The 25,461-nt window shown below is 59.9% G+C and overlaps 3 protein-coding genes across 3 annotated transcripts in view; 1 reads left to right on the top strand and 2 right to left on the bottom strand.

Moving 5' to 3' along the window:
* MACROD1 (mono-ADP ribosylhydrolase 1) overlaps window positions 1-8,574 on the top strand; it is a 154,356-nt gene extending 145,782 nt beyond the window's left edge. The window contains exons 5-11 of the mRNA XM_055580967.1: window positions 6,460-6,576; window positions 7,253-7,374; window positions 7,477-7,507; window positions 7,649-7,722; window positions 8,086-8,167; window positions 8,258-8,286; window positions 8,440-8,574. Coding sequence (XP_055436942.1) covers window positions 6,460-6,576; window positions 7,253-7,374; window positions 7,477-7,507; window positions 7,649-7,722; window positions 8,086-8,167; window positions 8,258-8,262 — 431 coding nt within the window. The 3' untranslated portion in view covers window positions 8,263-8,286; window positions 8,440-8,574. The remainder of the gene's footprint in view (window positions 1-6,459; window positions 6,577-7,252; window positions 7,375-7,476; window positions 7,508-7,648; window positions 7,723-8,085; window positions 8,168-8,257; window positions 8,287-8,439) is intronic.
* Window positions 8,575-9,443: 869 nt separating this feature from the next.
* OTUB1 (OTU deubiquitinase, ubiquitin aldehyde binding 1) lies at window positions 9,444-16,878 on the bottom strand. Its single transcript, XM_055580968.1, has 7 exons — window positions 16,739-16,878; window positions 14,884-14,945; window positions 14,555-14,653; window positions 10,475-10,593; window positions 10,251-10,335; window positions 9,944-10,138; window positions 9,444-9,797 (listed from the first exon to the last, which is right to left on the bottom strand). Exons 1-7 carry the CDS (start codon window positions 16,794-16,796, stop codon window positions 9,600-9,602), a joined length of 816 nt encoding a protein of 271 aa, XP_055436943.1. The 5' UTR covers window positions 16,797-16,878; the 3' UTR covers window positions 9,444-9,599.
* Window positions 16,879-22,748: 5,870 nt separating this feature from the next.
* On the bottom strand, window positions 22,749-24,971 carry LOC129652394 (cytochrome c oxidase subunit 8A, mitochondrial). The gene is made up of 2 exons (XM_055580970.1): window positions 24,750-24,971; window positions 22,749-23,077 (listed from the first exon to the last, which is right to left on the bottom strand). The coding sequence occupies exons 1-2, from the start codon at window positions 24,861-24,863 to the stop codon at window positions 22,982-22,984; spliced, it is 210 nt and encodes a 69-aa protein (XP_055436945.1). The 5' UTR covers window positions 24,864-24,971; the 3' UTR covers window positions 22,749-22,981.
* Window positions 24,972-25,461: the final 490 nt, after the last annotated feature.

A 25,461-nucleotide genomic window follows, 5' to 3' on the forward strand; every position in this document is an offset into this window, starting at 1 on the left:
TGCCCCGCCCTGTGGGCAAGATGCTGCCAAGCCCCTGCCTGCAGCTGCCACGGGGATTTTTAATAACGGGAGTGATTTTTGCATGATGAATGAGGCGCTGCCGTTGTGTACATAATGAAGCCCTAATGTTTTCAAATCCCCATTTAAGGAGCTGATCTCACCCCATAATGAATTTCAGATCACATCGCCGAGCTGTTGTCCATCCGTCTTCTCCCGGGGGTACCCACCCACCTTGACATCTCGAGGGTGGGGCCTGGCAAGGGTGGGCTCTGCTTCCCCCCACAGTGGGCTGAGCCCAAGTCCAGCACCGAGCCGGGCGGGGCTGGGACGCATCTGTTGACTGAATGAGTGACCAGGAGGGTGTGGGCAGAAGCTGAGGCAGTTTTGGCAACAGGGATCACATGAGGTCGAGACTCCCAAGTCTCAGCCTAGGAGGAAAATGGGGGCCAGAGAGGAAGAGAGTAGGGAGAGCTGGAGAGAAGGGGGCCCGGGGCCGCAGGCTGAGTCACTTGGCCAGACCTTATGGCTGGGCCTGCGCTCTGCAGGTCAGGGCCCTGGGGGTGCAAAGACTCAGGCTTCTGGCTCCTTTCAGCCCAGGCGGTGGGCGTCCGTGCAGGGGGCTGGGATGGGCTACACCTGCCTGGTCAGAGTGGGCGGGATCTACAAGGTGAGCCATCTAAATGGGAAGTGATGGAGAGGGCCCACCCCCAGGTGCCTTCCAGGGCTTGAGAGGTACACCCCTCTCCTGGCCCCTCGGGCCTCAAGCTCACACTCCTCTGCCTCCGCAGCCCTCTCCCTGCTAGGGCTTTCTGGGTGACATCTCCACTGGCAATGTATCCTGTCCCTTGGGTGAAGGGGCCCCAAGAGTATTTGGGACAAAGGCGTCTTTTGCCTACGGAGTCTGAGGCTGTGCCTCGGTCTACCCTTCTGTAAAATGGGACGACACGTGAGTACACGCAGGGCACTTTGGTAACATCTCGCACTGAACCCTCAAGCCAAATGCAGTGGGAGGTGCTGTTGCCTTGTACAGGTGAAGCTGAGGCAGAGGTGAAATGACCGGCGGAGGGGTGGGAGAGCTGGGGGAGGACGCCTTGGGTCTCACGGGGCCAGGTCTGCTCCTGAGCCACACAGCCCCAGTGAGCTCATCTCAGAGGCTCTGACACTCGGCACCTGGGAGGGCACTGGGGGCCCACAGGAGCCCCAGGCAGGGCAGGGCAGGGCAGAGGGCTGCCCGGACAAGACCTCACCACCCACACCTGCTGAGAACGGCTCCGCCCCTGTGAGCCTTCATCCCTGTTGGGGAGAGGTGGGGGCCAGGGCAGCGCTCGGAGCATCTGCTATCCTGTAACTGAGACCTCGGACACGTCACTAAATCATCCTGGCCCTGAGTCTCCCCTCCTCTGGCCACCTCACCACAAATCTCAGACCTCCCCCCAAATTTTCTAAGGCTCAAAGAGGTTAAATGACTGGCCCAAAGCTGCCAGCAAGCTTGTGGGCAAGATTTGTGGGAAGAGAAATGCCAGAAAGAGGCAAGCAGGGGGCCAGACCCACAGGACGTGGAGTGGGGTGGAGAAGAGGAGGGAAACGGAGGGGCAGGCCCAGGGCTAGCCAGGGTCCCCTGCCCTCTGTCAGGGCAGAGCTGCCCTCCTCTCCCCCAGGCCACAGCCCTCCTTGTGTTCCTGTAAATAATTAATTAGCCCCTGCTTGCTTGTTTGTTTAGAATGAGAAATGCTCCCCCACTGAGATGCATTTATTGCTGAATAAATTTAAATATCTAATCTTCCCTTCATGAATATTATAGCACCCTAAATAGCGGCCAACATATCCTAAGCGCCTTGGCAAATGGGCCCCACGGGAGCCTGCCTGCTTCGCCGCTGCTGGCTCCGCGGCCTGGCTCCAGCCCCTGCTCTCTTTGGACGCCCTGCCGGCACTGGCCTTGCTAGGAAGGCGCTGAGTCTGAGCTGATGCTCCCGAAGGCTGAGAACAGGGCTGTGGAGGCCGCACCGATGGCAGGAGGCCGGGGTGGGCTTCCAGGCAGGGGTGGCAGGGCTTCTCTGGGGGACGTACCTGGACCTGGGTGGAGAGTCAGGGCTGGAACAGAAAAGGGACAGACGGGGCCTGCGGACAGCAGCGTCTGAGGAGGTGGGGAAGGGGGCAGAAGAGATCGGGGAGGCAGGAGGATGAGGAGAGCAGGTCTGCAAGGCCGCCCTGCTGGGCTGGATGCAGACAGCCAGCGGTCAGCCTGTGGGTGCAGCTGAATGGTCTGCAAGGGGAGAGCCCCCAGACCACCCAGCAACCAGAGGTCCCCCGAGCAGCCCCTCTGTTGGGAGGGGGATGGGCAGAGGTGGGGAGGGGCCAGGAGCCGGGCTGCTGGGGGCTGGTGGAGGGGACAGCAGCCGCAGGCAGGACACCTTCCTGAAGTGTTTGAGTGAGGAGGGCACACAGCAGCCAGCCAGCGTGGAAGGGCAGCTCGGGGTAGGAACAGTGAGGTCAGGTCCTGCCATGGTTCTCGAGGAAGTAGAGCTGACCAGCTGTGTGACCTTGGGCAAGTCTCTCACCCTCTCCGCGCCTCAATGTCTTCTTTGCTAAAGCAAGAAAAGCAATAGCACAGCCAGGCTGTGAGGATCACATATGACGGTGGATGTATATGGCTCAGCGCCTTGCTCACTAAGAGGCTGAAATTAAGGAGCCGTGTCTGGGAGCTGGGGCTTCCCTGGTGGCTCCGTGGTAAAGAGTCTGCCTGTCAATGCAGGAGATGCGGGTCTGATCCCTGGGTCGGGAAGATCCCCTGGAGGAGGAGATAGTAACCACTCCAGTCTTCTTGCCTGGAAATTCCCAAGGACAGAGGAGCCTGGTGGGCCATAGTCCATGGGGTCATGAAAGAGTCAGACACGACTTAGTGACTAAAGAAAAAGAGCAATAAAAATCTGGGCGCTTAAACTGGAGGAGCAAGGAGGAGGCTGCAGAGGGAGGCGGCGCGGGCCTCAGGGCCGTCTCCTCGCAGGGGAAGGGTTCCGCCCCGGCTGGTGGAGAGGCATCTGAGGGAGGCCCTATCACCCACATGGGCTCAGGCTCCGCAGCAGAGACCCCGGGTTTTCCGCTGTCTTGAAGCAGGGCGGGGTCAAGTAGGAGGTTTGGGGGAATATGGCTGAGGGCGCCAGGAAGGGTTCTGAGGGTCAGTTGGTATGAACTGGGAACACTACCCTACCAGGCAGGCCCGAGGCCCAGCTGCCCCACTGTCCTAATAACAGCCAACAATAGTCAGGTGGGGAGTGGGGGAGGGGGGGATGGGACCCCCGGAAGCCTCCTGCTTCCGGTCTCCAGGGCTCAGCTTAGCCCTACCTAAGAGCCAGGGCAGGGCCTGGGAGTTGGAGCCAGGGGAGGCACGGGTTATGGTGGGAAGCGTGGGAAGGGGCAGTCCTTTGGCCTGTAGCTGAGGCCAGTGGGGCTGGGGACCTCCTCAGGGACGGGCGAGCCACAGGCCTGCCGTGTGGTTGGGGAAGGGGGACAGGAGGGGGCCAGGCTGGCTCTGGCTTGGGGGGACGGTGGGCAAGGGGGGAACCTCGAGCCTGACCCTCATCTCTGCTCTGGATGAATGGCTTGCTGGGCACTGTCACGGGAATCATATGGCCCGGCCCTATGGATGCTGCGGGGGTGGGGTGACTCCAGTCCAAGGGCTCTGCCGGCGCCAGTTCCTCCCGCCTCCTCCCACCTCATGCCCCCAGGTCAGCCCCAAAGGCCTGGCTGCAGGCCTGTCCACTTCTGCAGGAAACATTAAGTCCCTGAAACAGATCTCGCTGAGCTCCACTTCCGCACGGCCCCCCACTGCGGGCCAAGGTTGCCAGCAGGGTGGACAGCACTGGGAGATGGCAGGCAAGCTGCTGCCAAGTGGATGAGACCACTGGGGCAGGGCCGGGAGGTCCCTGCGCTCACCCCATGCCCTGGACACTGCCTCCCACCCCACTCCCAGGGCACACGGGTCGGGCACAGGCCCACACAGTTTCAGTAATAGCCAATAATTGAGTTGCCATCACTCATGCCAGGCACTGGCTTAAGAACATTACAGGAATTAATTTAATCCTGTCAATATTCCTATGAAGTGGGTAGTCATATTATCCCATTTTACAGATGGGGCAGTTGAGGTCCAGGGAGGTTAAGTGCCCTGGATCACACATCTGTGACTGGCAGAGCTGGTATTTGAACCCAGGTTGCCCAGCTCCACAGCCCCCGCTGTTGCACATGGCGCTGGGTGGCTCTGTGGTACCCCCCGCACCCAGAACAGACACACCGCAAATAGAGGACGTACACCCACTGTGCCACACCACCCACTCTCCGCCCCCTCCCATTGGCTGCAGCTGCCCTCAGCCCTGCACATCAGACGGGGTGACAGGGGACCCAGTCCCAGATTCCCTCCCGGGGATCCCGCAGTTCCTCTACCCTTCACCCCGGCCCCCACTCCTAGGATGCTCGGGAAATCACCTGGTACCATCTCCGGGTGAAGTCTCAGAATTAGGCTTAATTGGGCTCACAGGCACCAAAGAAAACAGAAGCCAAGGGCCTGAGCCAGCTGCGGCCCTGGTCTTGAGCAGGGGTGGGGCTGTAATGAAGCAACTAGGCCTTCAGTTTGCGGTCTGTGAAATGGGGAAACGGTAGTATTTCCTGCTGCAGAGCATTGAGCTCAGTGTCCAAGAAGCACCTGGCACAGGCCTCGGTGCAGTTGGAGCTGGGGACCTGCCGGAGGAGGGTGATATTCTCCCGAGGAATGGGGGCGGGGAGGGGGCCGGGGATGGGGGTGGGGGGCGTGGTGGGAAGTGGTCACTGCCCCAATCGTTCTGATGAGGCAGAGGACGCTCTGGGAAAGGGGAAAGGGCTTGCCAAGGTGCCGCAGCCAATGAGGGGCGAGTCTGAATTTGACTCTTCGCGAGGCTGACCCCGCCTCTCCCTCGGAGCCTCAGCAGCCTGGGGAGGTCAGGGAGAAGAAGCGTCTCTTCCACGCCTCCCGCCGCGCCCACGACGACTTGTTTATCTGGGTCCGGGTCCCCAGGGTCGCTGGTGAGGCCCTAGAGCCGCCCTCGGATAAACAAGCCCAGGCCCGGCCCCAATTAAGCCGGATGCACTAACGAGGCGACTCGTTAATGAGCTTGGGTGCGCGCCCGGAGACACCTGCGCGGCCCGGACCACCCTCCGGCGTGGCGCAGGAAGGAGCTGGAAGACCTAGCTCAAGGGCCCCATCGGATCGGCCTCTTGTATCTAGGTGGCCTCAGTGTCCGCCTCTGTAAAGTGAGTCTTCAGTGAGTGAATGAGTGAAGTCGCTCAGTTGTGTCCGACTCTTTGCAACCCTATGGACGGTGGCTACCAGGCTCCTCCGTCCATAGGATTTTCCAGGCAAGAGTAACAGAGTGGGTTGCCATTACCTTCTCCAGGGGATCTTCCCGACCTAGGGATCGAACCCAGGTCTCCCGCATTGCGGGCAGATACTTTACCCTCTGAGCCACTGTCTTAAGAGTTTGTAAATGGCAACCCACTCCAGTAGTCTTCCCTGATAGCTCAGCTGGTAAAGAATCCACCTGCAATGCAGGAGACCCTAGTTGGATTCCTGGGTCGGGAAGATGCCCTGGAGAAGGGATAGGCTACCCACCCGGGTATTCTTGGACTTCCCTTGTGGCTCAGCTGGTGAAGAATTGCCCGCAATGAGGGAGACCTCGGTTCGATCCCTGGGTCGGGAAGATCCCCTGGAGAAGGGAAAGGCTACCCATTCCAGTGTTCTGGCCTGGAGAATTCCACGGACTGCATAATCCATGGGGTCGCAAAGAGTCAGACACGACTGAGCGGCTTTCACTTTCACTTTCCAGTCTTCTTGCCTGGAGAATCCCATGGACAGAGGAGCCTGGCGGGCTACAGTCCATGGGGTCCCACGAGTCAGACATGTAAAGCGGGCCCCGCCTTCGGAGGTCGGCGTTCGGATCCCGGGCTCCACCCGCGAAGGTGGCGACTGGCAGCGGGCCCCGCGGCCGGGAGGGCGGATTTTCTCCCTTTTCTGGCTCTGGCTGCGGATCCTGTCGCTCGGGCCCGCCTCCCGAGTCCCGGCGCCGCCTCTGACCGGGGAGACCCCAGCCCCGCCTGCGCCCCTGCCGCGCGCCCAGGAAAGAGCAGGGCGGACGGGTCGCGCCCCCTGCCGGCAGGTCTGCGCCGGCTCCCGCCGCGGCCCGCTCTGGCCGCCGTCTACGCCTCAGTTTTCCCAGCTGTGAAACAAGTGTGGGACCGGGGGTGCGGGAAGAGTGTGGAGGGGTGAGGGAGCGTCTGGAGGCCGTGGAAGAGTGAGCCCAGGGCCTCGGGGCCGTGTGAGTCCCGGCACAGCCCAGGGATTGGAGTCTTCTCTCCGTGGGCTTCGGCCTTCTCTGTAAAACGGGCTCAGCGGGTAGCTGGGAGCCCCGCCACTCACCGCCCGGTTCCCTGCAGTGGACGGCTGCATCCACCGGGCCGCCGGACCGCTGCTCACCGACGAGTGCCGGACCCTGCAGAACTGTGAGACCGGCAAGGCCAAGATCACCTGTGGCTATCGGCTGCCGGCCAAGTGTGAGTCCCCCACACCCCCAGCCCGTTGGGCGCAGACAGGGCGCCTTGCGTAATTAGTGTAACTCGGGATTAGGGGTGCACCCCCGACAGAATTGCTGGAGGCCTCCTCCGGGGGCACTTAAGTGCCAGGACCTGGCCCCTCCTCGCAGATCCCAGGAAGCAGGCGTGTGGAGGGCATGCGCAGAGGCTGGGAGCCGCAAGGACTAAGTGAGGGGAAGAGCTAAAGAGGCAACAACGTCCATTGTTTCAGCCGGGTCCAGACAAATGTGGGGTGGGGGCCTGCGTAGGCTGGCCTGTCTGTGCAGGTGTGAATTATGGGTGGGGTCCCTACCCGGGGAAGATCAGAATTTGGGGAGGAGGGTACTTGTTTCCTGTCCCTTCCAGGGCCCAGGGGCTTCCCTAGTGGCTCAGCTGGTAAAAAATGCGCCGGCAATGCGGGAGATCTGGGTTCGATCCCTGGGTTGGGAAGATCCCCTGGAGAAGGAAATGGCAACCCACCCCAGTCTTCTTGCCGGGAGAATCCCATGCACAGAGGAGCCTGGCGGGCTACAGTCCATGGGGTCACAGAGTCGGACACGACTTAGCGACTAAACCACCACCGGGGCCCAGGCCGGCAGGAGGGAAAGCCAAAGACCGCCAGGAGCTCTGGCCGGTCTGACCTCACCCCCTCCCACAGATGTCATCCACACGGTGGGACCCATCGCCCACGGAGAGCCGAGTGCCAGCCAGGCTGCCGAGCTCCGCAGCTGCTACCTGAGCAGCCTCGACCTGCTGCTGGAGCACCGGCTCCGCTCGGCGGTGAGGGGCCGCGGGGGGGGGGGGGGGGGGGGGCGGCCTGGCGGGAGGCGGAGCGAAGAGTGACGCTGTCCCCAGCCCCTTCTCACTACCCCTCATCCCTAGGCGTTCCCCTGCATATCCACTGGAGTGTTCGGTGAGTGGGGTCTAGAAGAGGAAGGACGTAGATGGGCGGTGCGCGGGCCGGGACGCCGGGAGGTGCCGGAGTGGGCGGGGCGGGGCGGAGCGGCGAGGGGCGGAGCTTGAGACTCACTGGGGCCCACGGTCCGGTCCGCAGGGTACCCCAACGAGGCGGCAGCCGAGGTAGTGCTGACCGCTTTGCGCGAGTGGCTAGAGCAGCACAAGGACAAGGTGAGGCCTGGGTACAGCCGAAGGGAGGGGACGGAGGTGGGCGGCGGGGCGCATGTGACCAGCTCCACCCGTCATCGCCAAGGAGTGTGCCGAGTGCCCACTCGGGGCTCTGGGCTCGCGCTTGCTGTCTGCGTCCTCTTTTACTCGAGGCGTTTTCCTCCCCTGCGGCCAGGGCACAGGGCGCTTCGAGAAAGGGATAGCGGGGCGCACACCACGCCACGAGCCCCTTCTGTAGCCCGAGCTCTAAACCCAGGTTGAAGAGTGCCCCAAGGACAGGGCAGGGGAAACCCCACAGCAGCGAGGGTGGTGGTTAAGGCCGGGGAGCCGGCCGCTTCCGCCCAGGCTCAACAGGCCCTGATGCAGGTGGACCGGCTGATCATCTGCGTGTTCCTGGAGAAGGACGAGAACATCTACCGAGAACGCCTCCCCTACTACTTCCCGGTCGGTAGGTGCCTCCTGCCCCCACCGCACTCCCGCCAGCCCCTGTCCCGCCCCGTCCACCCAGGACAGGCTCTCACTGTCCTCTGCCTTCCAGCGTGATGCTGCCCACCCTGACCAGGACTGGTAAGCAGGGCCTGGCCCTTCGTGTGGCTGCCCACTAACCTCGTGCCCACTAACACCCGCTCACCCCCACGCAGGGAAGGAAGCCAGGGAGGCAGCCTGGGAGGCCGGGGCAGCCCATGGGCCACTGCTCTGACCGCTCATCTTTGCCCGCAGACTCCCCTGGGCCTGCCGGACCACGCTCCCAGCTCTAAGTCTCCGAAGCCTGCAGTGGGGCCTGGCGGGGCCACCCTATTCTGCCCCTACACCCTCCGCCCTGTCAGGAGCCTAATAAAGACCACTACTGCTGCAGCTCCGACTGTCCCAGCTCTGCTGGGGGTGAGGGAGGGAGCCCAGGTGTGGACAGCTGCTTTGGCATCAAGGGGCGGGCGAGAGCTCTCGGTGAGCCAGGCAGGGGGAGGCACGAGGTTGACAGCAGAGGTGGGCAGCAGCACATCACATTTATTGAGGGCCTGCCCCCAAGAAGCTCACAGCCTGGGGGCTGAGACCCCACAGGTGCCGGGGAGGGGGCAGGGGTGAGAGACGAAGTGAAGGCAGAAAGGAAGGCAGTGCAGACACCGTGGCCCAAGCAGTGGGGGTGCAAAGCAGGCACGAGCAGGGGGCCGAGGGGAGCAGAGCGGGGAGAACGGTGGCCTGGAGAGCCCCACTCGACCTGAGGCTAGACCTGGGGACAGGGGACCACGCACAGGCTGGGGGACTGCCCCTCCCCCACCTGGCTGGCACCAGCTGGGGTGCCCTGGGGCACCCCCACGCCTCCCCCTGCCCTGAGCCAGGATGCAGCATCATGTGGTCCCTCTCCACCCAGGACTCCACCACGCAGAGCCCTGATCGAGGGCAGGTGGCCGGAGCTCCGGCCAGGACAGCAGGGTCGGGGCAGGGCCCAGGAGGGAGCAGCTAGAAGCTTCGGTGCTCCTGGGTCCCCAGGGAAAGCCCTGGCCAGCTAAACAGGGAAGGCATGGTGGCCTGAAGGGAAGGAAGCAGAACCCCAATAACCAGGAAGGGTCCCCGAGAGGCCCAGACCCCTCAAAACTGCTCCTGGCGGGGAGGTTTGGGGGTGGACAGGTGAAAGGCCGAGAGGAACCCACCTGAGGGGAAGGGGGCAGCCAGACACAGAGCAGCCAGGTGGGCAGCAGCCGAGCAGGGACACGCACACACGCGGCTCACCACCAGCGTCCCCTTTAATAAAACACGGGAGGTCGTGTGACAGGGAAGGGGTGGGGGAGTGAAGTATGACCATTTACAACCACAAGAAAACCTCTGTCCATGTCTAGCGCCTGGCAGAGGGGTGGGCGGGCAGCGCGGCAGGCCGGGCGGCCCTACTTGTACAGAATGTCGTAGTGTCCGGGCCTGTAGAGCAGGTAGACCTTGGGCTCGGAGCCCTCGGGGAAGACGTGGGGGTTGGTGGTGCCGCCCTCGCCGCGGTCCATGTATTCCACCTGGATGGAGACGCTGAGCGCCTGGGCCAGCGCGATGATGTGGATGTGGTCGCTCTCCTTGCACATGGGCTCCACCTCCTGCGGCACAGGGAGGCTCAGGGGGTGCTCGGGCCCCCCCTACCTGGGCCCCCCCAGGGAAGGCTCCAGCTCCTGAGGCACAGGGTGGCTCAGGGGGCGCTCGGGGGAAAAGGGGCCCACAGCCGAGGGGCGGGGAGGGGCAGCACCTGCTGGCAGAACTCCTTGACGGTGCGCCCGCCCTCAATGAAGTGCTCGAAGAACTTGCTCTCACGCTGCAGATAGCCCGAGGTGAGCAGCCGCAGGTAGACCACCAGGTAGTCCGAGGTGCTCTGGTCGTTAAAGGAGGCCAGCAGGTCAGCCACGGGGGTCCGCTTCTCCACCTGCTCGATCAGGTCCATGAACTGCGCCCAAGGGGGACAGAGGGCGAGACAAGGAGGGAGACGGGTCACCCCTGCCACCGCCAGGCCACCACCCGCCACCGTGGCCGACCCCGCGTGGGGCAGCTGGCCTCACCGTGTTGTGGAAATCCTCAATTGTGAACTCGGTGAAGCCCTGGGACACCAGGTCCTCTTTGCTCTTGGCAGACACAGCCTTGAACCTGTGGACGGGCGGGAGAGAGGGCGCCACGGGCTCCTAGGCCGGCAGACCAGGCCCGGCAGGGCCCAGGCCATCACTGGGCCTCAGGGGGAACCACACCCCCCAGCCACCAACGGAACCTCCCCGCCGCGCCTCCTCACCGCTGCAATTCCTTGCTGTCGTCCAGCAATGCCTCCAAGTGGGAGAATCCGAAAGCGCGATAGAAACAGTTTCCATCAGGCCTGGTCTTGCGGATGTATGAGTACTTTTTGTGGAGGTCCTGCGGAGAGGCAGCCCCCACCCCACCCCGTGCCCATCAACATCTGGTGGAAAGAGGGCAGGCCCAGGAAATACCCCCAACAGAGGTCACACCACAACAGCCTCCTGCCGTCCTTGGCTACTGACTCCAATAATGGGGGTCATTTAGCAACCTGCTGCCGGGAGCCCCAGAAACATGAATTATAGACACATTGGTTACATCAGTCACTAAAGTGGTCATCAGCCGCTAGGCGTGCCATGCTGCTGGGCCTAAAGGGCTACTGTTTCATAAAACCAGGCAAGTGAATGGGTCCTTGACGGATGCAGCTTTTCCAGTGTATAGCCTTTCAAACCCTGAGAGCTCCAGGGCAAACAAGTTAGTGTACACAGCGCAGTGCCGCGCTGGGGGCCCCCACTGCACAGGCCTGGGGCGGGAAGCAGCCCCCTCACCTCCATCTAATCCCTGACGCAGTGCCGCGCTGGGGGCCCCCGCTGCACAGGCCTGGGGCGGGAAGCAGCCCCCTCACCTCCATCTAATCCCTGCTCTGCCTGCTCCCAAGTACTGGTTCACTCTTTCCCAGTTTCCTCCCCAGCTCAATGGAGTTCCTCCTGTCTGTTCAATCTAACCTCAGGAGTCGGGGGTCTGGCCCTCGGCACTGTCTGGCAACCAGGCCTCACTCCCCAGGCCTGAGCACCCTCCCCTTCCTCCTGACGCCTATTTCATGCCTTTTCCCCATATCTTAAGCCCCCAGCCAGTCATCCTCCCGAGGACTGTGCTCCCTGAGGACTTCCACTAAGAAGCCGTCATCCCCACGGCACCCTGTCCCCCGCCTCCCGGGGCCTCGCTCTCCATCCCTGGAAGGTCCGAGGCTGCTCCCAGAGCCACATTCCCTTGGACTCAGGACACCGTTCCTGAAGTCTGCCCTCCCCTCCCCATCATCAGCTTCTCTTTCCCGACCAACTGGCCCCACTGCCTATAAACAAATGCTCTGCTCCCCATGAATTCCCTTGCAGCCACCTCCCCACCTCTCTGCTCTCCCACAGGGCAGCACTGCTCCTGAAGCTGCCTGTGCCGCTGTCTCCGTTTCTTCTCTGCTGGGTACGCAAGCCCAGCCGGCTTCTACTCTAGTGAAGGCCACAGGTGCCCTCCTAAGTCCGAGGGTCAAACCCACTCTCCCCAGACCGTTGCTGAGCAGCATCCCCCTGCACCCGCAGGTGTGGTGACGCGAACCCCCTTCTTCACTCCTCCCCCACCCTCTCCATGCCCTCCAACCTCAACGCTGCCCCTCCTCACCTACCCGTGGTGGTCATGGCCGCCACCCAACCACACACCCTTCCTCAAGACCCGTGTGTCACCTGCCAGAAGACAGTCACGCCAACGACCACCCACAGCCCCTGCTGTGTGAGCACAACCTGTTCAGGCCTGGGGCAGCCCCAGCGCTGGCTGTCTCCTGACCTCCTGGGATTTAAACGTAATTCTTCATCCGCCCACTTCTCCCCGCTCTGCTCCACTCAACTGCCTGGGCTGCACAGCCTCTGAACCGCCCAGCCAACAGGCGGCTTCTGACCTCAGGGCCTTCCCTCAGCTCCCCACCTTTCAGCTGCGGAGTCAAACCCTCCCAGGTGAGCGGACTCCGCCCTCACTCCCCCTGCTACCCAGGGCAGACCCTGCCACTCTGCCCGCGTCAGTCTCTCCTCACGTGGGCTGCCCCGTCCAATTCCATCTAGGGCCAGTTTCATCGCAAAAGCTTCCACACGGTCTCCCTGCCTGCACCTCACTCACTGCTCAGTCTCCCCACCGCGGCACCAGTGACCACAGACACCCAGTAAACACGCAGCTCCCTCCGAATCCCTTCTCGGATCCAAGCCCTGTGTCTCCCATCCACTCTGCTCCCACCACGCTGGCCGCCCCCCCGCTCGGCCCAGATGGCTGCCCCACCTTGCTCGCTGGCTTCTTTCAGTTCATCAGACACCACCCTAGGTAAACCTGCAAATCCCCGCCCCCCATCTCCTCGGGCAGCTTCACTTTTGACTTTTGTCCACAGCACTCACCACCTCTGGCACACGCGAGTCGCCGTAGCGGCTGCCTTTCCACTCTGAGCCGCGTGGTGACCTGGCAGCTGCAGTCATCACTATCTCCAGAGCCTACAACTGCCTGGCCCCCAGGGTGTGCTCCTAAGTGTCAAAGTGGGATAAAACGCGTACAAAGAGTCCAAGTCCCTGCTGCGACCAGAACTGTTCTGAGCACTTACCCGTGCCAGGCCCACTGTCCTCCCACGCGCGCCCCCGGGGCCCACTTCACAGAGGAGCCACGGCTCAGGAGCCCGGGCCCTGCTGTCTGCACTTGGGCTCCTCCTAGGAGCTGACGCTTGAACATCTGCCAACTGACTCAGGGGAAGAACCTGAGAGGCGTGGCCTGTCCACTTTACCGGGGTGGCCCCGTGGGACAGGCAGGCCTTGAGCCCCGCCAGCCCACCACGCGGAGAAGAGGAGGGACTCACCGCCTCCCAGGCGCTGGGCTCCACACCTGACCACCGTCCTCTCCTGCAAGCCTCACGCCCACCCCACGAGACAGGCCTCTCCACGCAGAGCTGGCAGATCAACAGAGGCCCCAAGGCGGCCACTGTTGCTGCCCAAGGTCACACAGGAGGGGTAAGCCGGGACTTCACGTCAGGTCTGTCGGGCCCCAGAGCCAGGGCCTCCCTCTCTCCAGAGGCCTCCAGGGTGAAACGTGAGCACCCTGAGCAGGGGCAGAGGTGCCCACAGGCCACAGGCAGCGGGCTCTGGCCTGCACGCGTGCTGTCTGGCTCACTTTAAATGTCAATCAGCTGCCAACTGTCAGGAGTCTGGAGATTTTACAACAAAATCATTTCTGGCTGGTCTCGGAAGCACTGATGGAGTGACAGGCACAGATGCTCCCAATCGCCCCATGAGGCTCCACCACCTGCTACTGGAGGAGCCGGGCTGCGGTACCTGGCCACCTCCAGTCACCTGGGTTACCTGCCTGGCCCCTCAAATGGCTAACCCCAAAGGCCAACCTTGCAGGTGGAAGATTCTAAGCAGCTCTGATCTTTGGGGGAGAGGGGGGAGGAGTAGCATTTACTAAACCCTCAGGCTGTGCCCCAGAGAAGGCACTGGCACCCCACTCCAGTACTCTTGCCTGGAAAATCCCATGGGTGGAGGAGCCTGGTAGGCTGCAGTCCATGGGGTCGCTAAGAGTCGGGCACGACTGAGCGACTTCCCTTTCATGCATTGGAGAAGGAAATGGCAACCCACTCCAGTGTTCTTGCCTGGAGAATCCCAGGGACAGCGGAGCCTGGTGGGCTGCCGTCTATGGGGTCGCACAGAGTCGGACACGACTGAATTGACTTAGCAGCAGCAGCAGGCTGTGCCCAGGAGACACTGTGTACACACACTCACTGTCACATTTCAAACCCCCAGCTCACAGAGAAGGAAGTGAGTGGTTAAGGGACTTACCTCAGTTTCTAAGGGAGGCACCAGGGCCTTACACGAAGATCCAGGGGCCCCTCTCCCCAGTGCTGCCTGCCTCTCCACGGAAGCAGAGGGCAAGACTGTGTCTCCGCTGGCACCCTCCCCCACTAGCCAGCCTCCACCCACCAGCTCCCCCCACCCCCCGTGAATACTGAGACCACAGGCTTCCCACAGCCGACACCAGGCCCCCCAGGCACTGTCTCCCGCAACCTCACAAGCACCCCTGCTTTCATCACCCTGATTTCACAGCTGAGGTCTCCACAGCTCTGAGACATCGAAGGAGCTGCTGAGGATACAGCTGCCATGTGGCAGCGTCAGGATCTGAATCAAGGTCTTTTTGGTTCCAGACTCTGCCAACCTGTGAACCAGTGACCAGAGGGCTTCCCACCATCTGACCCTCTGAGGCCAGGCCCAGCCAAGCTCAGGTCTAAAGCGGCCAGGCTCCTGCCCCTACCCGAGGGCTCTTCCTGCGCCCTTGGCCAGGCTCCCACCTTGATCTTCTGTTGATAGATGTTGTCATCCTCAGCATACTCTTTGTATAGGACAGAGAGCTCCAGCCGCTCCGAGACCAGCGGGTTCTGCACAGCAATCTGCGGGGTGGGGAAGCCATCACGTTCTGACAGGCAAATGGAGTGACCCACACCTGTCAGCCCAAACATCTAGCTGAGAGTTGCCGGGCACAGGGGCCACACATCCCCCCACAAAGGCATCTAGTACCAGCTCAGCCTGGGGACGGGGAGCTTCTGGAGGAGACACAAGCGGTAGGCCTCAGTCCAACCAATGTATCCCCAAAGTAAGGCCACTGGCCACAGCCACTCACCTCTTGCTGAATTCGGTCCTGCTGAGCCATGATGGCTTCATCATAAGCAAGACAGTTAACACCTGGAAGAAGGAAGGCCAAGAATTACAGTGGGCCCTGGCTCTCCCCACTCCAGGAAGCTGGGCTGAGGAAAAGAATGGGCCAGGAGAGCAGACGTGCAATCTGGAAGCATGCGTCATGCCCTGCTCCACCCCAACTGTGGGATCTTGGCAAAGTCCTTCCACTTCCTGGGCATGAGTTTTCTCATCTTTAAAGGGAGAAGGCCAGGGACTTCCCTGGAGGTCCAGTGGCTAAGGCTCCGAGCTCCCAATGCAAGGGGCCTGGGTTTGATCCCTGGTCTGGAAACTAGATCCCACATGCCATAACTGAGACCTGGCACAGCCAAAGAAATACATGGTGAAAAATAAAATAAGCAGGCCAAGGTGATCGCCCCCCAGGGTACACTCTTCCAGCTTGAACAAGCCCTCTCCCCTTGCTCTCTAACATCACTTCCGAGCAGCCCGGAAGGACCCTGAGCCAGGTCTCTTGAGGAAAGATAGATGAGAAAGCAGAGTATCTTCGGCTAGATGAGAGCTTTACTTTATTCAATCACACCATTCCTCCGCCTGCCATCCTGGGTATTCTTAATGGTGCCCATTTTACAAAGAACAAAAATGTAGACAGGTGAAATCATCTGCCCCAAGTCACGAAGAGGGAGACCTGTGGTCAAACCCAGGTTTGTCTAATTGCAAAGCCTGGGCTCTTCGCCACAATAACTCCTCTGGCACATCACTGCAGAGGCTCATGGTCAGCTGTGAACCGAGACAGATACCACCACCTTCCCCCCTTTACTGTGATGCAGTGAGGAGGTGGTATCTTAAGAGGCGTAATTCAATACTCATCACTGAGTTGGGCGGGTCCACCCTGTGGGCCCCATGCCAAGCAGCCACTGGTGAGGAGCCAGGAGACCTGAATCTTGGCTCTGGTTCTTTCTTAACTTACATGATCCTAAACAAGTCCCTTGGGGGGTGGGGGGGGGGGAGGGGGAGGGTCTAGGTCCCCCAAAGCTCAGTTTTTTAGAAGGGGATCTGTGTGCTGAATGACTTTTAAGGCCAATCCTTTTGATCTTGAACAGCCCGGGGCCTCAGCTGGGCCTCCACCCACCCCCTACACTGCACTGCAACTGGGCTATCCCTCCCAACCCTAGTGACCTCCTCAGTCCCCAGTTTCTAACTCAGGGGTGAAAAGAGGGTGAGTAGTTTTGAGAGGTCCAACTCTTCAGGGGTCTAAGGAAACTATGCCGAGACAGGAAGCAAGGGGCTGCGAGGCTAGGAGAGGGGGCTCTACCGGAAACGAAGGGCGCTGCCCTCAGGGGCACACACCTGCGGCCGCTCACAACCTCGGGCCGCCCGCAGCATCCCCAGCGGCCCGCCCAGTCCTTTGTGCTCCGCAGCCCGGCGTAATTCGACGCCCTCCCGGGCTCGGGCCGCTCTGGAGGAAGCGGACTAGACGGGGCCGAACTAGGCCCGGGCCTGAGTGCCAGGTCCGGGGCGGGAGAGCCGGGGACCCGGGAGCCGGACGCCCGGCGGGGAGGGGGCTGGGCGGGGGGTGGGAGGGCGGAGCGGCCTAGGCCCCGCCCCAGGAGCGCGCGACAGGGAAGAGTCGCGGACCGGAGCCCGCCCCGCTTTCTCTCCCGCCGCCCGCCCGGCCAGGGGTCGCGGCGGCGGCTCCTTCCATTGTGAGGGGGAGGGGAGGCGGCGGAGGCGGCCCTCCGCTCACTTCGCCGCCAGCCGCCCCAGCCCTGGTTTTCTCGGGAACCGGCCATCCGGAATCGCCCCCGCTAGCCCAGGCCGGGCGGCTCTCCCCTGGTCGGTACCTTCGGAGTCGCTGCCAAGCGGCTCCTGCTTCTGCTGCTGAGGTTCCTCCGCCGCCATCTTTAAACAGCACCGCACTGCCGACCGCTTCCGGGTTACTAGTTGGCCTCCCCCCGGAAGACAGCTCCTCCTCGAGGCCCCTCCTTGGTAACGCCCCTAGCAACGGGATCCCCTCGGGCGTAGTCACCCGAGGGGCTCGCAGTCGCGTTCTGCAGCGGCGGAAGCCGGGGCAAGTGAAGGCAATCCCCGCCCGCCCTCCTCCCGCACACTTGCTCGGCTCCATCTTCCCAGGCTCCCAATGTGCCGGTTGGTGATAAGAGCTTCCTGGGGCTACTTGAGTTTTCCTTTCACTAGAGTTTGAAACGCGGATTGTATTATTGAGATAAGCAGGAAAATGAAATTCAAATCACGGAAGGCAATTCCCGCTGCGGGCTCCAGAACTCCAGACAGGCCAATGCAATGAGGATCACCTAGCCAAGGAGACCGGGAATTCTGCTAATATCCGAGCTCTGGGAATTCACCGCCCCCCTCCACCGAGCTTCGGTTCCGAGCGGGCTTTGGTGTCCTGCTTCTGACCTAGAGACCATGTCCCTCGGGGTCGACCTAACTTTGGACTCCCTGCCCTTGTGGTTATGAGAAAATTAGGATTTTTTAAGATAGAAGTTAAACCAATGAAAACCAGATTAGTGGTTCCCAAGGGTTGAGTAAGGGGCAGGAGGGAAGTGGATGTGGTTATAAAAATGAAACAGGAGTATCCTTGTGGAGATAGAAGTATTCTTTATCTTGAATATATATGGAGATCCTGGAATATGCTGTACTGTAGCTTCAAACGAAAGATGTTATCAGTGGGGGAAAGTGGGTAAAGGATACACAGGATCTTTCTGTGTAATCTGTTAAAATCACCTGTGAATTATCTAAAAACTTAAAAAGTGTCAAGGCCTTGGATGCTGAAGATGCAGTTATTTAGAGAAGTCACCTTCAGGGGTACTGGTTTTTTGCCTTTCACTATGGAGGGCCTTTTCCGTGATATGACAGTGGTCTCTTAGCACTTGAGGAGGCCGTGTCTGAGCCCCAGTCAGATCCCTCCGTTCATGATAATACAGGTGCAGAATAGGATGAATATATTCATGAGCTACATCCAGTCCTGGGGCAGGGACGCTGGTGCCTGGGCTCAGCACACCGCCCACAGTGGCGCGCTCACAGCAACGCTCCACATGCCAAGTCTGTGCCCAGCAACATTGCAAATTACTATTTCCTAGGTCACCGATCCTAGTGTTTGCTTCCAGATTCAAGGAAGCAAAGGGGCTACCCATTTGGATCCCATTCCTACCAAACTGGGCTTCTCGGGTGACACTAGAGGGAAAGAACCTGCCTGAAATGCAGGAGATGCAGGAGGTGCAGGTCGATCCCTGGGTCGGGAAAATCCTCTGGAGGAGGAAATAGCAACCCACTCCAGTATCCTTGCCTGGAGAATCCCATGGACAGAGGAGCCTGGCAGGATGTCTATCACCCATAGAGTCACAGTCAGGCATGACTAAAGCCACTTAGCGCACACACACACAGTACACCAAACGTTCATTCCTTTTCCCAATTTTGCCAATGCAATCTGGAGCTGCCAGTTAGCCCTTCAGTCAGTAGCTTGTGCATGCCATGTTCAGATGTGCCCGACTCTGCGACCCTGTGGACTGCATCCCGCCAGGCTCCTCTGTCCATGGGATTCTTCAGGCGAGGATACCGGAGTGGGTTGCCATTTTCTCCTCCAGGGGACCTTTCCGACTCGGGGATCAAGCGCGGGTCTCCTGCGTCTTCTCTGCTGGCAGGTGGATTCTTTGCTGCTGAGCAACCTGGGAAGCCCTCAGCACTGGTATTACCAAATGAGGAGCTGCTGCAGCTGAGTCGCGTCAGTCGTGTCCGACTCTGTGCAACCCCACAGACGGCGGCCCACCAGGCTCCCCCGTCCCTGGGATTCTCCAGTCAAGAACACTGGAGTGGGTTGCCATCCTTCTCCAATGCATGAGAGTGAAAAGTGAAAGTCACTCAGTCGTGTCTGACTCTTAGTGACCCCATGGACTGCAGCCCACCAGGCTCCTCCGTCCGTGGGATTTCCAGGCAAGAGTACTGGAGTGGGGTGCCCGAGCAGTTGATGACAAAAGCATGATTTCTATTTTGGCTTTACAAAATCTTGAAAATAGCTGTAAGACAACTCCACCTTTACCCCCACTCCTTACTTTGACTAGGGAGTCTGGGGAGGTGGGGAGCATACAAAGCGGAGCTGGATTGGGATTCATGTGGGGACAGAGAATACAGTTGCTCTGGAGGGTGAGAAGGAATCCCGTTTGTGGTCCAGTGCTGGACTTCGGCCATGCTGCCAACGCCAAGTAAATGTCTCCCTCAACACAAGGGTCTGGGGCTCAGAGAACGGATCTGCACCCTCAGTGTATGCAGGGTGTGGAATTGAGGGGCTCTCCTGCCTGCTGCCCACCCTCCCCCACTTGTCAGGCAGGGGGGAGCTTTGGCTTTTAATCCAGTCCCAGGATGGTCAACTTTTGCCCTGCTCTTTTCCATGTCCATTTGGTGATAACTATTCTCTTACCCTCATTCCATCTCTCCTGCTACTTTTTACCATTTTCGGGTTTTCTCTATCCTGAAGCATCTAAAACCCAATAGCATATTTGCCAGGAATCACCAGCTCCAGACGTTCACCTTTGCTTTCCAATTTACAAACCCAGAAATGAATGGTCATACACTGCTGGGCCCGCCTGCGGAGGCCTATCACGGAACAGGCAGCACTGCTGCTTGGGTTTAGGCTGCTGCTGGAAAGTCACAAAGGTGATGGGCAGCAGCCTAGGACTTTATGTTCCATAGACCCGACCTGGCATAGATGCCTCTTCACAGGCTCAGGATGCGTCCAGACAAGACATCCATGACCATAGCATTCTCTCCACTGGAGGGAGAAAAGACCCCATGCAGAACCCAGGACTCTGTGACCTCACCCACAGACGAAGAGTTTTAGGACAGTACAGAGGCCCTAGAGAGCCACGTGGCTTCCAGGCCCGCCCAGCTTCTCAGGGAAGGGGGCCAGGCAAGAGGCCGTGGCACAGGCCGTGGGAAAGCCGCAATCCTCACAGAGGGATCGTGGGCAGGAGAAAGCCTCAAGGTGGGCGGAAGATGAGGCCCCGGCGATCCTTTCCAAGACAGGCTTAGGGGTCAGGCAGCTGCCCGGGTGGGAAGAGTAGTGGCATGCCCAGCCCAGAAATGGACCTCTGGAGATGCCACTGCAGGAATGTACAACCGTCCACCAGCAGCCAGCTCCAAAGTTATGGTCTAGCGAGGCTTTGATGGCGCAGCCAGGCTGATGAGGCTGAGCGCGGGCTGCCGGGTAAGTTACTTGTCTGCAGGGTTCACACCACCTAAGGCAGAAAGTGAGCAGAGGCAGAGGCTGTGTAGAGAGAAGCCCCCACCCTCTGACTTGCACCACCCATCTGACTCACCACCCGTGCTTGTTCGGACACCTGCCTCCTGCAGATGTCTCACATTGAAATTCACCTCAAGTCTGCAGAGGATCCAGCCACACAGGACCAGAAGGATCCATGGCTCCTTACTGCAGTTGTTAACTAGTCACCAGTTAGTGGGTTAGAACAACGCAAATGTTTAGTTCTGCAGTGTGAGAGGTCAGAGGTCTGGGATGGGTTTCATCAGACTGAAATCAAGGTTATCTGTAGGCTGTGCTCCCGTACAGGGGTTCTGAAGGAGGGTCTGCTTCCCACTCACGCAGGCTGTTAGCTGCCTTGCAGCTCTGGGTCTGAGGTCCTGTGTCCCTGCTGGCTGTAAACGGAGAACTCTTCCCAGCTTCTGGAGGCCACTGTGTTCCTTGGAACACAGCCCACCTTCTCCATCTTCAAAGCCCCAAGGCAGGCAGAGTCCACAGGGGCATCTCTGCCTGTCCACCTGAAGGACCCGTGTGACTACACTCAGCCTACGGGGTTATCTCCCACTTCGGCATGCCTGATTTTCATCACACTTTTGCCATGACGGTAACATAGTCACAAGGGTGCAGGGATTAGGGCATGGACATTTTGGGAAGGATACTTTCCTTCCTGCCATATCACCACCTTCACTTCAGAGTCATGAAAACTGACACCCAGAGAGGCTTGACTTGGTCAAGTGGTAAATGGCCAAGCCAGGCCTCAGACCCAGGCCTCCTGACTCCTGGTCCACTATGCTAGACGTTATCTTCTCTGCCATGACTGCAAGCTTCCCTCCACACGCCCGCACCTGCTGCGTGCACACCAGGAGATAGACACCCACCCTCCAGACTCAGGATCCAACAGAGATCTACAGACAGACACAGAAGACGCTGTTTGGGGACACAGGGAACCTTGCTTTCGCTACATAGACTGGTCCCCGGGCCTCTGACTTGGTTAGCGGTGAGAGGGACACGGAACGGTGACCAGATTTAAGGCCCAGGGGCTACACTGAGGACGAGGGGAAGATGGGGTCTGAGCACGACAGCTCATGTCCTAAGCCCTCCCATCCACCCCCAAGTCCATGACCCTCCCACTTGGCTCACTGCTGCACCCAGCAGGTGCAGGAGCACAAGGGCGGCAAGGGCTGCTGGGCTTCCTAAGGGCTTTCTCAGACCAGGGTCCTGAAGATCTGGCCTGTAACCACTGGCTGCCCTTCAGTCCGAGGAGTGGTTCAAGATGCACAGCTTCGGGCCTTAGCCCTCCTGGGCCACGGGGACCATTGTGTCCCCTGGGGATCCAGCGGCACAAAAATGAGGGACACCGAAATCAAACCCTTGGCAGGGCGGTGGAGCACCACAGAAAGCCAAGGCAGCTGAGTGTCACAGACTCCCAGCCTAATCTCCCCACAGCAACCAGGCATCACTGGACACCACGCACAAAGGCCAGGGAAGACTAAATAAGGGAGGGTGAGCAGGGTCTCCCTGCAGCTCCTGTCAACATAGATCAGGAAACGAGCCCTGAGAAGGGGCTGTTGAGATGCGCGTTCTGACACCCAGGGCCTAAAGCACCCACAGCCCCTCCACTTTCACCTGGCATCTCTGCCCACCATCCAGCAGCTCCACAGGGGACACTGAGCCTGTGTCTGCTCAGAAATCATTCATGTCACCCCAGCAAAGAGAACTAAAGGGGTGGATCCAGCGGTCACAGCCTTCCTTTCAGAGACTGGCAGGCAGAGTTCCAGCTCAGTGGAGCACGCTTCACATACCTGTCCCAGCTAAGGAGATGCCCCCAGGAAGAATCATGGAAGGACGGACCCTGGGAATGGATGGAGGAGCAGCAAATTCTCCAAGTCAAAGAGGGGAGGTACACGGAGGCAGGCAGGGAGAACGAGGAAGTCGGTCAGTGCATAAGCATTTATGGATATGGGGCTAAAAGGGGCCCCAGGGTGACCTAACAACGCAAGATACTGTAACCCGGCCCAGCAGCACCCAGGAAGGGCAACGAGCACCTGGGAAACGGCCGGAGCCCAGGGACAGAGGACAAGGACGGCTAGCGCCACCGAGAAGGGGCTTCCAGCTGCAGAGCTGGCCCCGCTGGGAGAGACACTGAGACAGTCTCCGGCTTGGCACAACCAAGGGAGCTAGAGGGGGAGCAAGAAAGGCTGCCTGCCCACAACGGGATGTGTCTTCCACCGAAGCCAGAAAGGAAAGCATGCAACGGAAGCACCTCTCTCAGGCATCAAGGAGCAAGGCTGAGCACACGTGACCTACCAGAGCGCAGGGGGCCAGCAGAGCTCTGCAGCCGGCCAGGCCCTCTTCTCCACACCCCACCCGACACCATCCTCAACTCAAGGACGGAGGCAGGAGCCCAGGCTGAAGGCATGGTGAGTTTCTGAAGCGGGGTTTATTACTAATTTTATTATTTTTTGGCCACACCGTGCAGCTTGCGGATCTTAGTTCCCCAATGAGGGATTGAACCCCCAACCCCACCCGCTATGAAAGCGCAGCGTCCTAACCACTGGACCACCAGGGGATTCCCCTTGAAGCACGCTTTAAATAGACTTTATTGTTGCAAGGGAGGCCCTACTGAGCAGGGCCTTATAAACAGATACATGTGGTCCCAGGATGTCACCGTGGAGAAATCAAGATGTCACGATTGCAGAAGAGGTCACTGTAACAGAAGGACATGGTCCAGGGGAGGCTGGCCAGGAATGCAGCAGACATGATCAGGAAAGGCCGGGGTGGTCAGGTCTCGGGGCGAGGGAGAGGACAGCTCCCATCACTCCCGCTTCTTGTAGTTCTCCAGGTGTGACAGGACCCAGCCGGAAGGCAGGAGGAAACACAGGAAGCAGGAGGTGAGCCCAATGGCGAGATCCTACACAGAGCACAAGAGAAAAGGAACCCCCAGAGTAAGGTTTCCCTCGAGCTCCTCAGAGCCCGAGCAATCTTCCCAGACGGCAGAGAACTCGCTCCAGGAATCAAGATTCAGGCTCCAGGGGAGGCCACTCTAGGTCTTAAGGTAAAGGATCAGATATGGCGGCAGGGGTCAGCCCAGGTTACCAGGTGAAGGGAGAGGGACAAGGATCTAATCTTGCTTTGAAGCTGGCCTGTTTCGCACCAGGAACTTTGCACAGACCACAAACTCCAAAATACACCTCTCCTTCCTTGTCTTAAAAACCTCTCCCTACCCAACTTTTGGGGCTAGAGCTAAGACTTTTTACAGCCACTTGCATATCCCCCAAAGCAGTTAAGGAAGGCCACAGCACGACTTGGAGTCATACTTCAGTTCAAATTCCTTCTGTGCCACTGGAGGTGTGACTTGACAAGTCAATTGTTTTTGTTGTTCAGGAGCCAAGTGGTGTCCAACTCTTCGCGACCCCATGGACAGCAGCCTGCCAGGCTTCCCTCACCATCTCCTGGACCTTGCCCAAGTTCACGTCCACTGAATCGGTGTACACTGCTCCTAAATTTCAGCTCTCTCAGCCAGGAAATGAAGATAGCGGCCCTCTCTAGGGGTGACTGGGAGGACTGCAGGAGGCCAGTGCGGCAGTCTTACACTGCCTGGCACACAGGAGTGCCTGGCACACAGGAGGCCAGTGCGGCAGTCTTACACTGCCTGGCACACAGGAGTGCCTGGCACACAGGAGGCCAGTGCGGCAGTCTTACACTGCCTGGCACACAGGAGTGCCTGGCACACAGGAGGCCAGTGCGGCAGTCTTACACTGCCTGGCACACAGGAGTGCCTGGCACACAGGAGGCCAGTGCGGCAGTCTTACACTGCCTGGCACACAGGAGTGCCTGGCACACAGGAGGCCAGTGCGGCAGTCTTACACTGCCTGGCACACAGGAGTGCCTGGCACACAGGAGGCCAGTGCGGCAGTCTTACACTGCCTGGCACACAGGAGTGCCTGGCACACAGGAGGCCAGTGCGGCAGTCTTACACTGCCTGGCACACAGGAGTGCCTGGCACACAGGAGTGCCTGGCACACAGCAGGCACTCGGCTGCAGTTACAGTCACAATTCTTTCCTCCGCCGCCGCAGCGCTCTCTGGGCTCTTCGCCTAAATGGAAGCCCACTAACCTGGATTCTGAAGACTCGCATTCAAGGCCGAGAACTGCCCCTGAGGCAAACGCAGAAGAGCCAAACAGGTGCAAGTCATTAAGGGTTAAACTGTCCCACGTTTCTGGGAATTACTAAAGCCTGCTGGGGTCCTCTTCCCCACCCCCAAATATTACTAACAACGACAGTGCTGACAGCCCGCAGGCATCTCCCAATGAGCTGATGTGTAAATAGGCTCAGAGCGGAGGGGTGGGGGGGCGCTAAGGAAGCTTGCATAGCAAAGAAGTGACAGGGCAGCACTGACGTGGTCTGACCTGAGACCCTGGGGCAGACTGTCGCTCTCCAGACGCCCAAACCAGCACAGCTGCTCCGCTTTACGCTGTGAGCCGCGAGGTGCAGCGCACCAGACTCGGCAGGCCCCCAACCTGCCGCGGGACCCTCAGTCCCGCCTGCAGCATCTCCCATGCCCTTCCCGCCCCCCTCCTCACCATGGTCCCGAGCTGCTCCCGCGGCGGCTTGGAATGTATCTGGGCACGCGGCACTGGGAGCCGCCGGGCAGGGCCTGTTAGGCCCCTCAACAGCAGTGGAGTCAGCACAGACATTACGGCACGGAGTAGACTGGAGATAACGCGCAGCCGGAGTCCAAGGTCGCGAAGTCAAAATGGCGGCCCTGGCCGGAAGTTCCGGAGTGGTAGGGGCCTGGGAAAACAGCGACCCGGAAGTCCCTGGGAAGTGACGTAAGGAAACACCGCCCACCGCCCTTGTCAGTTTTTGGCGCCTTCCTCGAAACAGCCAATCGACGCCATCCTACCGCCGGTGGGCGGGGCACAGAGGGGCGTTGCTTTCGGATATGCCCCGCCTCCAAAGCAGCCTATCTTCGTGAGTAACATCTGTAGCTAGCCAATCACATAAGCCAGAAACCTAGGCGGCATTCTTGACTCCTCCCTCCATTCATAGTTAGGTCTCTTGTTTAATTTCTGGCCTGACCACCTGGCACTAACCGGAGCAGAGCCTGTATCTGGTTCACTACTGTCTTTGGCCACCTCATGCGAAGAGTTGACTCATTGGAAAAGACTGATGCTGGGAGGGATTGGGGGCAGGAGGAGAAGGGGACGACAGAGGATGAGATGGATGGATGGCGTCACCGACTCGATGGACATGAGTTTGGGTGAACTCCGGGAGTTGGTGATGGACAGGGAG

The sequence above is a fragment of the Bubalus kerabau genome, chromosome 5 (assembly GCF_029407905.1).
Source record: "Bubalus kerabau isolate K-KA32 ecotype Philippines breed swamp buffalo chromosome 5, PCC_UOA_SB_1v2, whole genome shotgun sequence".
Classification (NCBI taxonomy): Eukaryota; Metazoa; Chordata; class Mammalia; order Artiodactyla; family Bovidae; genus Bubalus; species Bubalus kerabau.

Excerpts from the sequence above, each read along its gene's own strand:
- LOC129652394 (XM_055580970.1), bottom strand. The coding sequence starts at position 24,863 with ATGTCTGTGCTGACTCCACTGCTGTTGAGGGGCCTAACAGGCCCTGCC. Across the intron at positions 23,078-24,749 it reads GGGAGCAGCTCGGGACCATG|GATCTCGCCATTGGGCTCAC; the intron begins GTGAGGAGGGGG and ends TGCTCTGTGTAG.
- OTUB1 (XM_055580968.1), bottom strand. The coding sequence starts at position 16,796 with ATGGCGGCGGAGGAACCTCAGCAGCAGAAGCAGGAGCCGCTTGGCAGC. Across the intron at positions 10,594-14,554 it reads TCTATCAACAGAAGATCAAG|GACCTCCACAAAAAGTACTC; the intron begins GTGGGAGCCTGG and ends GCCTCTCCGCAG. Across the intron at positions 10,139-10,250 it reads TTGAGGATTTCCACAACACG|TTCATGGACCTGATCGAGCA; the intron begins GTGAGGCCAGCT and ends CCTTGGGCGCAG.